This window comes from Coffea arabica, chromosome 7e, assembly GCF_036785885.1.
Source record: "Coffea arabica cultivar ET-39 chromosome 7e, Coffea Arabica ET-39 HiFi, whole genome shotgun sequence".
Taxonomy (NCBI): Eukaryota; Viridiplantae; Streptophyta; class Magnoliopsida; order Gentianales; family Rubiaceae; genus Coffea; species Coffea arabica.
The window spans coordinates 16,530,484-16,541,417 of NC_092323.1; the positions used below are offsets into that span (position 1 = coordinate 16,530,484).

At 38.1% G+C, this 10,934-nt stretch overlaps 2 protein-coding genes across 2 annotated transcripts; one reads left to right on the forward strand and one right to left on the reverse strand.

The window, feature by feature from the left end:
* LOC113702398 (probable pectinesterase/pectinesterase inhibitor 51) lies at positions 1–4,145 on the reverse strand. Its single transcript, XM_027223589.2, has 2 exons — positions 2,669–4,145; positions 1–1,508 (listed from the first exon to the last, which is right to left on the reverse strand). The coding sequence occupies exons 1-2, from the start codon at positions 3,750–3,752 to the stop codon at positions 823–825; spliced, it is 1,770 nt and encodes a 589-aa protein (XP_027079390.2). The 5' UTR covers positions 3,753–4,145; the 3' UTR covers positions 1–822.
* A 3,323-nt stretch (positions 4,146–7,468) lies between these two features.
* On the forward strand, positions 7,469–10,340 carry LOC113701558 (probable pectinesterase/pectinesterase inhibitor 51). The gene is made up of 2 exons (XM_027222277.2): positions 7,469–8,563; positions 9,456–10,340. The coding sequence occupies exons 1-2, from the start codon at positions 7,567–7,569 to the stop codon at positions 10,139–10,141; spliced, it is 1,683 nt and encodes a 560-aa protein (XP_027078078.1). The 5' UTR covers positions 7,469–7,566; the 3' UTR covers positions 10,142–10,340.
* The last annotated feature ends 594 nt before the right edge of the window (positions 10,341–10,934 follow it).

The following is a 10,934-nucleotide window of genomic DNA, read 5'->3' on the forward strand; positions in this document are numbered from 1 at the left end:
TTGACCGACATAAAATTTCTCACATTTGCTAGACTTGAAATCATGTCTGTTACATGACCACCTCAGTTACACCCCTCGTACATGTAATTAATTACAAACACGAAGCCAGCACTTGAATGCCTGTTACATGTAATTACAAACAGGAAACAGTTGTTTTGCCATCATCATTTTGGAGCATTGATTGCGACTGAAGGCTAAGGCTGGAGAGAAGAAAACTGTCAAGATTATAGCAGTTCAAATATCAACGGATTCAATCCTTATCTCTCACTATATATTTGTCATTTAATTGTAACTGTCACTTCCAAATGGCTTCCTTCAATGATTTTCGGTCAGTTTGGTTCCCCCTCTTCCTAAACTAGGCTATAATAGGTTATGCAAGACCAAAAAAAAAAAAGTAGTTGCCAGCTTCTCAAATCTCAATTGTTAATTGAACCAAGAAAAAGATGAGTCCTAATAAAATTGTTGAAAGATAAGATTCTTCATTTGATTGCCTTTCTACTTCAAGATGAGTCCTAATAATACTCTTGATTCAATTAACAACAATCTAACATAGAGAGCATCCTAATTTTGCTTGTTAATCAAAGCAAGGCAAGTTTAAGTCCACCCCATCCTTACCAATTGAATCGAAGATTAGTGTTTCGGGTTTATATCTAGCCACCATTTTATGCTATGAGCACAGTCTAATTTACCCGAATATCATCATGGTTTGGACTAGCACATCCTCTGTATCAATTCACAAAATTCCCCCAGCATAGATAAGCCTTGGCTAAGTACAAATTTCCCAGGTAGAAATAATTCCACTGATAATATGTGCCCAGTTAATCAAGAAGAAGTAGGAATCCACTGATCACCTTGAATGAAATTTGGCACTGAATATGAGGAAACATGTTTAGCTGGAATCTGACTGCTCCAAGGCACTCGTTTAGAAGTGTTAGCACCAGCTCCAGTATTACCGAATTCCCCATAATACAGCGTCTTCAGAGCAAAATCTCCACTCCAGGGCATCCATCCATCTGGTGTAATGAGAGCCTCCAAGGTGCACTGGATCAATACCGTCCTCGAATACTCTTTCCATGGCCTTCCAAGGTAGTTTCTGTGTACGCTAGGTTTACTATAGTACAAGGACAAGTACTCTTCTGTGCCGTTGACGATGCAGCCCAGGAAGACAAAGCCTGTGGACTGGGCAGGGTCGATTCTTCCATGAGCAGTCACAGCATTGTTCTCTCCCTTCTCTGGTTTTACTTGCCGTGGAGCGACTAAGACGAGGCAACCCTGGAAGAATGCAGCGGAGTTCCCAAATACGAAATCAACGTTGCCCTGAATGCGGCATGACTTGTAATATTGGCGTAGCGAGTGAGCATATAAGGTGTCCTGATTGCCAAGAAATTCACAATTTTCTATCACTGAAAGATCACTGTCTGATCGAAAGGCTACTGCTTGGTGCGCATTAGGGCCAGCTGTGTTCTGTATGGTGAGACCGCTCGCCATGAAACCATCACCAACAACTCCTGTAAGAGGATTCCAAAAATCATTACTCATAAATCACAAGAACTGAGGGACCAAATTCCATCCATCATAAAGCCCTTGTGTTAATTTTCTTTATTTTCTTTATGGCCAATTATTCTGAACGAAAAGATGTCCCAATCTAAAACGCGTAAAAGAAGTTGCAGTCAGCCTTTCATTTTCCTGACTAAATGAATTTTTTCTCCAGCTTCGTATTCATGTTCTACAGATTCAACACATACTCCATTATTGATGTCCAAAGAATTTCAGCCGACTCATGTCTAGAACTTCATGAGATACATAAATGACTACACTTTTGATGCCTTTCCTGGTCCCTCAGATGAGGTGGGTAAGCAGAATGCTTCAAATAGACACATATGGCAGAAAAATAAGGCAACCAAAGGATGAAGAATTGGTCCCTTTCAATTGAAGGCTAGAATGAGTCGATGACAAAAGACAGTCAGACCCTTGCTTCCACTCAGAATTGGTCTCACTTTCGATTTTCCACCGACCTCTTTAACTCAGATCCTTGCAGTTCTGTTCCCATTAACTACCGAGGTTTGGGTGAAGGTGTACTTCTTCAGAAGCTGCTTACACCCTTTTTGTCTCAGGCATATAAAACTACAGCACCAGACAAATCAACTACTGTTTTACCAAGTTTCATGCATTTAATGGACTTGCTTTCAAGCAATTACTTCTTCTCATCAACCCAAAACAACCAACAAAATGTTTTGCCAAATCATTCCCTAGCCACTTTTCAGATGCTTTGCTACCAAGTTTTTTTTTTTTGTTTGGACAGTGTTCTACTACCCTATATTAATTCTGGATTCGACGTATGTGAAGTAAAAAAATAATTGTAAACGTGTATATGGCATAGAATTATAAAAAAATCCCAAAAGCCCACTTATTCAAAATAAAGAAAGCATATTATTCAGAAAAACTAGGAACAGCAAAATCACATGTTTCAATAATTTATAGTGCTAATAAAATTTAGGCTATCCATCAGGGTTAAAAATTCATGAACAATAATTTTTAAAAAAAAGAAGAAGAAAAAGAAAAATGCATAGCCAAACAAGTGAAACACTATAAAATGAAAATCATAAAAAAAAAAATACACATAATAACAAAAAAAAAAATGGGCAAAATATTTGGCATTCAAACTTACCAACAGTAGCAGAATCATAGGTGGTAACACCAGGCTGGCCCACATTCATAGACCCTGTAATGACCGTTTTACCCATCCCATCACCCAAAAACACCACATTCTTTTTCTGCAACGGGACCCGAACCGTCTCCTCATACACGCCCGCCTTTATCCATATCACGAACCTCCGATCCACCGCGTTATCCGGACCCGCATTCACTGCAGCCTGCACCGACCCGTAATTACACCCACCCTCTTTACAAACCGTCACGTCCGGCTTCAACCCGGTCGGCACTCCGCCATGGAACTCCAACCCCGACCCGCCAACCCCTTCCCAAAACCCGTCCCTCTCAGTCTTGGGTGGGCCCCAGGACCCGGTATCTTCGCCCAGATTATCATAGTTTACCATCATCCCCAGAGCGTTGCTGCTCAACCCGAGTAAACCGTTCAAAAACGCCATCGTTTCATTCACCTTAGACGTCCCATTGACGTATTTCAAAGCGGACCAGCAATCGTACTGGTAGACCATGGCAGCTGACAACCATGCACGGGCGTCCTTGACTTTGCCACGTGCCAGCGCCGAAGCCGTCCGATCACTCCGAAAATCAGAATAATTCAGCACCTCCAAACAATTCTTTGCCGCGTTGGTCCGGTTTAGATTTCCTGCGGACGCCCCCAGGATATCGTTCACCATGGACTGGGCAGTCCTGAGGTTTTCCTTCGAGACCCGGATGGCCAATTGGATGGTGTCCAAAACGGTCGGGTTGGGAGACCCGGGGGAGGAACTGGACAATGAGGACTCGCATGTTGGCGGGTCACGCGAGGCCTTGCAGGCCTCGTGAATGAGCCCATTTGGAGATGAGACTGAAGGAGAAGCAGAAGAGGGGGGTGGTTTTGAAATGCTATGGCTGGGAGCAGGAGAATAGTGGCGGTGGTTGTGGTGGCGGAGGGCAGTGGAGAAGGAGAAAAAGAGGAGAAGAGAGAGGAGGGAAAGGGACAAAATTGCTGCCATTAGAATGAAGAGGAATTTTTTGGATTTGAAACCGGAATGAGTGGAAGAGAAATTGGGTGGGGGTTTGGGTTTTATAGGCCTTTTGGGATGCATGATGATGAATTTGGGAAATAGCTTTTATTATCTGTCAAAATCAAGAAGTAACGGGATATGCAAATTTGTGACTTTGAATGATTCTTGTACGTATTATCTGTCAAAATGATGAATTTGAATGATTCTTGACTTTGAATGATTATTGGATGGTACTGAAATGGGGAGAAAAAGAAAGCAGAAGGCTAGAAATGTAAAGAACTTACTGATGTAATGTTAATTGAATTGATCGGTGGATGGTGCCAGGATTTGAAAGAGTCACGGGTGGAGTGGAATTAAAGCTGGGGTGATGTTTGTTTGGGGGATGGAAGGATCCATGAATGGAATGGCGATGAAGGAATGGGATGGAATGGGATGGTAGTGGAAGAGGGGAAGTGGGGTGGCTACTAGTGGGAATGGATGCAGTGGGCAGTGGACACCACTGACACCGAAAGAAACAGATATATCTAATTGCTGTGAAAGGGGGTTTGAAAGGTTTCATATTTTTTTCTTTTTTCTTTATGGGATGATTAGGAAACTTCATGGGTAGGAACAGTTTGGTTTGGGACAAAAAAGAATTTTTAACGGTTTGGTTTGCTGCTGATAAAATGTTTCAGCAATGTCGGCTGTAGCAGTCTAAGCAGGAAACTAATAAATCACTTAGCCAAATTATGAAATAGAGGATCCCGACATAATCAACCTAAAGGCGTCAAATCAAACTAAAGGTGACAAGGATTTTCAAGCTGTTTCCGAGCCACTCGCGAATAATTTCATTAAAATTTTGATTTAAATTCAGTCAAATTAAAACTCTGGTTGAGCTCGAGCTACTCGTTCAGTTTGACGAGTTCATCTCGAACACTCAGGAACTATACGGCAATATAGTTCCATCCTCTTTTTTTTCTTTTATTTTTGGTCTTCTTATCTTCTGCCCATGGTAGATTGTCTAGATAAATATAATCCTCTTCACACTAGCAACTCCAACAACTCGAAAAGGGTTGAATTTGACGATAAGATAAAGAGAAATTATAAGTAGGAAATCCTGAATACAAAATCTCGCACTTATTTTTTTAAAAAAAAAAAGAACTCCAAAGCCCTTATTACAAGTTAACACGAACATCTCTTTCCTCCTCCTCTTCTTTCTACTTGGTCGAATTACAAGTTCTTAATTTCTACCCCAACATTTCTAGAATGCTATATAGTAATGCTCGTAATCTTTGTTTCTATATCTCTTTTCCTACTAAACCTCATAGTTATGAAATCTGGACCGACTCACTAGTTCAATAGGTTAACTCGATGAAGCAACCACTTAATCAGATTGAATCATTAATATGACCAGATAATATGAAGACTCATTAACTATTCAATGAATGAATCAAAACTTGTTTGGTTTTAAGCAGTTCAACCAGGTTGAATCAAATTTGGGCTGATTTTTGAGTAACCCGATTAGTGATAAAATCTTCTAGCTCGTTTACTATTAACAAACATAGGACGTCATGGATTTCAAAACAAACTTCAACCACCAAGCCACATGTTTTCTTATGTTAATTACTGCCTTTAATTGGTCATCTATCATGCTTTGAACTATTAGTCTCCTTTCCCCTTCAAATTCCTTCTTCTTTTTTTTTCAAGACTTTCCCTTCAAATACATATTTGGAGTGTGCTATTAAAACTTATTATGAATCATTCTGAAGTAAAAATTAGTCTATATAATATCTTATGCTTAAAAACTTGTAGATAAGATAATCTAACAAACTAAATAAAAATGAATTCTACACTTGAACTTAATTGAATTTCCTTATCCATAATTCTATATATTCTTGAAGTACTAACAAAGAAAAGTGTGAAATCTGGTGACTAAATATTTAAGTTTTACAAGGGCCTATTTGAGTTGAAAGAAACCAAAATAAAACAACATGAATCTCAGTTAGCTAGAAAGACAAAAAGAAATCAAAACCTAGTAAATTTTTTTTTGTCCCCCCCCCCCCCCCCACAACACAAAAAAAAAAAAAAAAAAACCAAAAAATATGGCTATCTTCACAAACAGTTTAATTAAGTAGTTTCTTCATTTGGTTGTACCAGTTTGGGGGAGAAATATCACTTGAACTTTGAATTTACACGCCATTCTATTGTTCCCTTCTCTCGAAACAAATGCAACCACAACAAAATCTTTTGATATATATATATATATATATATATATATCTCTTAATGTAATCCATTCATCTCAAACATACCATGTTTCTGAACCACCTAATAGGTGAGATTCAACTCCTATCCGAAATGATCTAAGCAGTACAGCTCCTCCAACAAAAAAGCGGAAAAAAAAGAAGTCCTAAGGTCATCCCGAAAAAGAAACACCATACTTTACTAGTTTTGGAGAGCTAAAGTTGTTGCATCACCTATGCACAAATATCCTATACATCTATTGTTTTTCATTGCTTGCACGCCTAACTTATTTCATGACCAGTTTTAGCAATTTCAGTTATCCGTCCAAATTTGCCAAAAAGATCAAAAGCAAGGACGTGAAGTATCTGAATTTCTTCATGTATATCTACTTACTAATTGCCTTTTAATCTTGGTAAAATATGTTCCACAAACTTTAATATTTTCTTGGTCAAGTATTTTTTTAACATTTATGGATAATCACATGCAACCATGTTTGGGAAATTGGTAACAAGTACACTTAAACGTATGAAGGTGTATATTTATTGCGTAGACGTTTTTGAAAAAAAAAAATATGGAAGGACCATTTGTTAGGCCTATGTCGTTTATGGCCTTTTCTTATTGTGGAAAAATGTTTTCAAAAGAACGTTACAAGTCCTTCTTTTCAAAAATGCTTCTATTTCAGTAAATTTTTATCGATTCTCTCCTTCTTGCTGTTTCTTTTCCTCTCTGTTTCATATGCTCTCATAGGAACTGCTGGCTGGCGGCAAATTTGCAGGAATTAAGAACAGAGAATATTACCATACAACAAAAACAATAAATTTTCATTTTTTATTTGTATTCTTTTATTTTAGAAAATTGGCTTCTATTGTTTGTTTTGGTATGTAGAGAGGGGATGACAGGTGGCCTAGCGATATACTACCGGTAAATATGGCCTTCGTGTAGTTATTGCAAAATAAATTAAAAAATGGGATAGGCTAAATTCAGACCTTAATCTACACTCCTAATGCTTTATTAACCTGTATCATAAGCATTGTTAACTTGTATCATTAGTATCAGAAGCTATACCAGGGGTGGTGAATTTAATTTGGAGAGTATATTTTTTATTGAAAAATCTTTCCCACCATAGAAATGGAAAAAAAATCATTGTAATTCCATAATCTAATTAGTAGTAGCTTGTGATAAATTTTAAATATTAAAGAATTAAAACTTTTTCATAACAATCTTTTTAGTAATACATTCTATTCATGAATTCTTAATTTACGATAAAAATGAGGTGTGGAAAAAAAAAGGTTAAAATGTCAAGCATCATTAGAAAACCAAAACAAATCCAACGAAAATATCCAACGAAAAAAAGGAGTGCATAAAAACAGAATATACGTTGAAACAGGGAAAAAACAACATATACGAAAAAAAAAAAGACACAAAAGTACAATGCACAATAATACTAGTTATAGGATTAGCAAATGTTTAATTGGATGGATTATGGCCTTGTATTATCCATTTAAATCCTATCCATTTATATCTATTTAATTATATTAAATAGGTATAAAGAGATTGGATCAATCTGAATCCACTATCCATTTAAGAAGATCCATTTATGAACCATATACCCATTTTACCATTCTGCGGTCTCGTATATAGTGATATCGGACAACTAACTTGAACACATTTGAAATGCTTCCAATGACTTCTTTCATTTCTTGCACTTTCTTGTCCTTTCTCCTCTTCTTCTCCATCTCCTCTGCCAAGACCACCACCTCCTTCCTCCAGCCACCACCACCACCATCTTCTCCCTCCTCCTCATCGCCGGAGAATGACCTCATTCATGAAGCCTGTAAGGCTTCACGTGACCCGCCTACATGTGAGTCGACACTGTCCCAATCCAGTCACGTGCCGCCTCCCAATTCAACCCTCTTGGACGTCATCCAATCTGCCACTTGGGCTTCTTCAGAAAACCTCAACCTTGCCATTTTAATGGTGAATGATATCCTGAACTCGTCCGCAGAGAATCTGAACCTCTCCATTGCTGCCTGGAATTGTGTGGAGGGACTTGTCTATTCTGCGTATAGGACAGGTTCAACGGCTGAGAATTTGCCACGTGGTAGGATGAAGGATTCACGTGCATGGATGAGTGCGGCTCTGGCTTACCAAGCTGGCTGTTCGTCCGGGTTGAAAACTGCCAACGGAGGTTTCAATTCTAAAGTGAACGAAACGGTGGCGTTTTTGGATGGTCTAATTGGGATAACTACTAATTCTTTGGGCATGATGGTAAATTACGATAATTTCGGCAATGAATCCGGGTCATGGGGCCCGCCCAAAACCGAGCGGGATGGGTTTTGGGATCGGGTTAACGGGTCGAGTGATGGTGTTGGATCCGGGTTTGACTTTAACGGCGGGGTGCCGTCCGGGTTGAAGGCGAACGTAACGGTGTGCAAGGGCGGTGGTTGCGACTATGAGACGTTGCAAGAGGCGGTAAATGTGGCGCCGGACAACGATGCTAGCCGGAGGTTTGTGATCTGGATCAAAGCGGGTTTATACGAGGAAATAGTTCGGGTACCGTTGGAGAAAAAGAATGTGGTGTTTTTGGGTGATGGGATGGGCAAAACTGTCATTACAGGGTCGTTGAATGTGGGCATGCCAAGAATGTCCACCTACAATACTGCAACAGTAGGTAAGTTGGGATTTCATTGGCATTTTGCTTTCAGCTGTATTGGTGATTTTTTTTAACAGTTTTGTTCCTTTAATTCAATAGAAGGGTTGCAGTTACTTGCCTAGTATTGTCTTATTCTGTTTGTCTTTGGAATGATTGGTGATACAAGTATGTTATGTAGTTGTATTTCAATTTATTCTAGCAAACAAGTTTCAAAACTGAAATTTTGTAAAATTTAAATTTGTTACACCATAGCAAGTTTGAGAAGTTGAATTCTATATGCTTTGCACAAATTATGGAGTAAGGAAAATTTTGTTTTTGACTAGTTAAACTTGATTAGTGCACTAAATTTGAACTATAGCTCTATAGCTTTAGCCACTTTGTTAGTTATTCTACTGAATCCCTATTTGGCAAAGGAGTTTTTGGCCCAGTTTGTTTTCTATAAGTTTTTTAATAACTTTAACTACAGTAATCTCAAAAATTTTCTTAAAAAATTTTAAACTACACACTTCAAAATACCCAAAACACACAAAAAAAAAAATTTTCATCTTAAAAATTTTTCCTACAACTTTTATAGTAAAGTTTTAGACAAACATCCAGAAAAACTCATTTGCCAAACGGCCTGCAATCCGAGAAATTCTTGGTCATCACAGTAGTCTATTTGTGTTCTCTATGCTTTCTGGTTTTTGGACAAATTGTTGTGAAGGGGGGAATTATAAACACATGATCTGGTAAGTTTTTTCTTTAAAATTCCGGTCATCACGCATAGCTCATAATTCCCATGTGGTATTGTTTCCCATGTATCTGGGCACCTATAGCTTGCAAATCAAATATAGAGGGCCGTCACATGATTTGGCAAACAAACTGTCGGTGGTCTTACATTTTCTAAAGTATTTTGTAAATCTCTTTGTAGGTGTAATCGGTGATGGATTCATGGCCAGCGGTGTCACATTTCAGAACACCGCCGGCCCTGTTGAACACCAAGCAGTAGCCTTCCGATCACAATCTGACCTTTCAGTCATCGAAAACTGCGAATTCATTAGCAACCAAGACACGTTATATGCTCATTCTCTCCGGCAATACTACAAATCCTGTCGTATCCAGGGCAACGTAGATTTCATATTTGGCAATGCAGCTGCATTTTTCCAGGACTGTATCATCCTAGTTGCCCCTCGGCAAATCGAACCCGAAAAGGGAGAAACCAATGCTGTTACAGCTCAAAGCAGGACGAGCCCTGCTCAATCAACAGGTTTTGTTTTTCATAACTGCGTGATCAATGGAACTGAAGAATATATGGCATTGTACTATAGCAATCCAAGTGTACATCGAAATTTTCTTGGAAGGCCATGGAGGGAGTATTCCAGGACAATATATATTAATTCTACAATAGAGGCATTGATTTCCCCTGAAGGATGGTTGCCTTGGAATGGCGATTATGCATTGGCGACACTTTATTATGGGGAATATGCAAATAGTGGACCGGGGGCTAATGTAACAGGCCGGGTGAGTTGGAGTAGTAGGGTACCAGATGAGCATGTTCTGGCATATTCTGTGCATAATTTTATCCAAGGTGATGGTTGGATCCCTGCTTCTTCTTGATTCATAGAAGAAAAATTAGTCATGCCAGACATTAGAATTTTCAGAGGCAAACATATTTTTTCTCATTTCGTGTATGTTTAGATTGAGACATACTCTTTTTTTTTTGGGGTCAATTCTAATAAACCCCCTCAAAAATACTCTTTTTTTTTTCTTTTGTCTTGCACCTTGAAGGTTGAATTGCACAAATCCATCCTTATAATATTACAATATTCCCAAATAGGTGTAATCGGGTCAGACAACCCAATTTGTGATTAATTTGATAATGTGCACTTCACATGATTATTTGAAGTAATCAAACTATCTTCACAAAAATTAGTAATTGATGTGGCCAGAAAAATATGTAAATGAAGTGACCAATTTGCTTTTCTTTCAGCGGGAGAATAACCTTAGTGACGCTAAGTGATATTTGTAAAAACCTAAGAGAAGGTTTCTGAAATTAACCCTACAAAAAGATGATTTGATGGATTGTAAATTTTTTGGCAAATATTTTTATTTTTATATTATAAAAATGTTCTTCAATTATAATTTTTTTGTTCAATTACATTTTTGTCTCACATATATTACATCATAAAAGAATTAAAATATTATTCTATTTTTTTCAAAATCCAAACAAATCCATTTTTTCTAAAACACTCCTATCTCATTGTGCAGCTGTTTCTGAAGTTTAGGGGTGAGCAAATTTGGTGCATACCGAATTCGTACCTAATTTCAAAGTAATTTAAAATTGGGTATTTGGAATTTTGTACAAGAGCAGTATGTATAAAATTCACTGAATTTCAATATGGTATGAAAT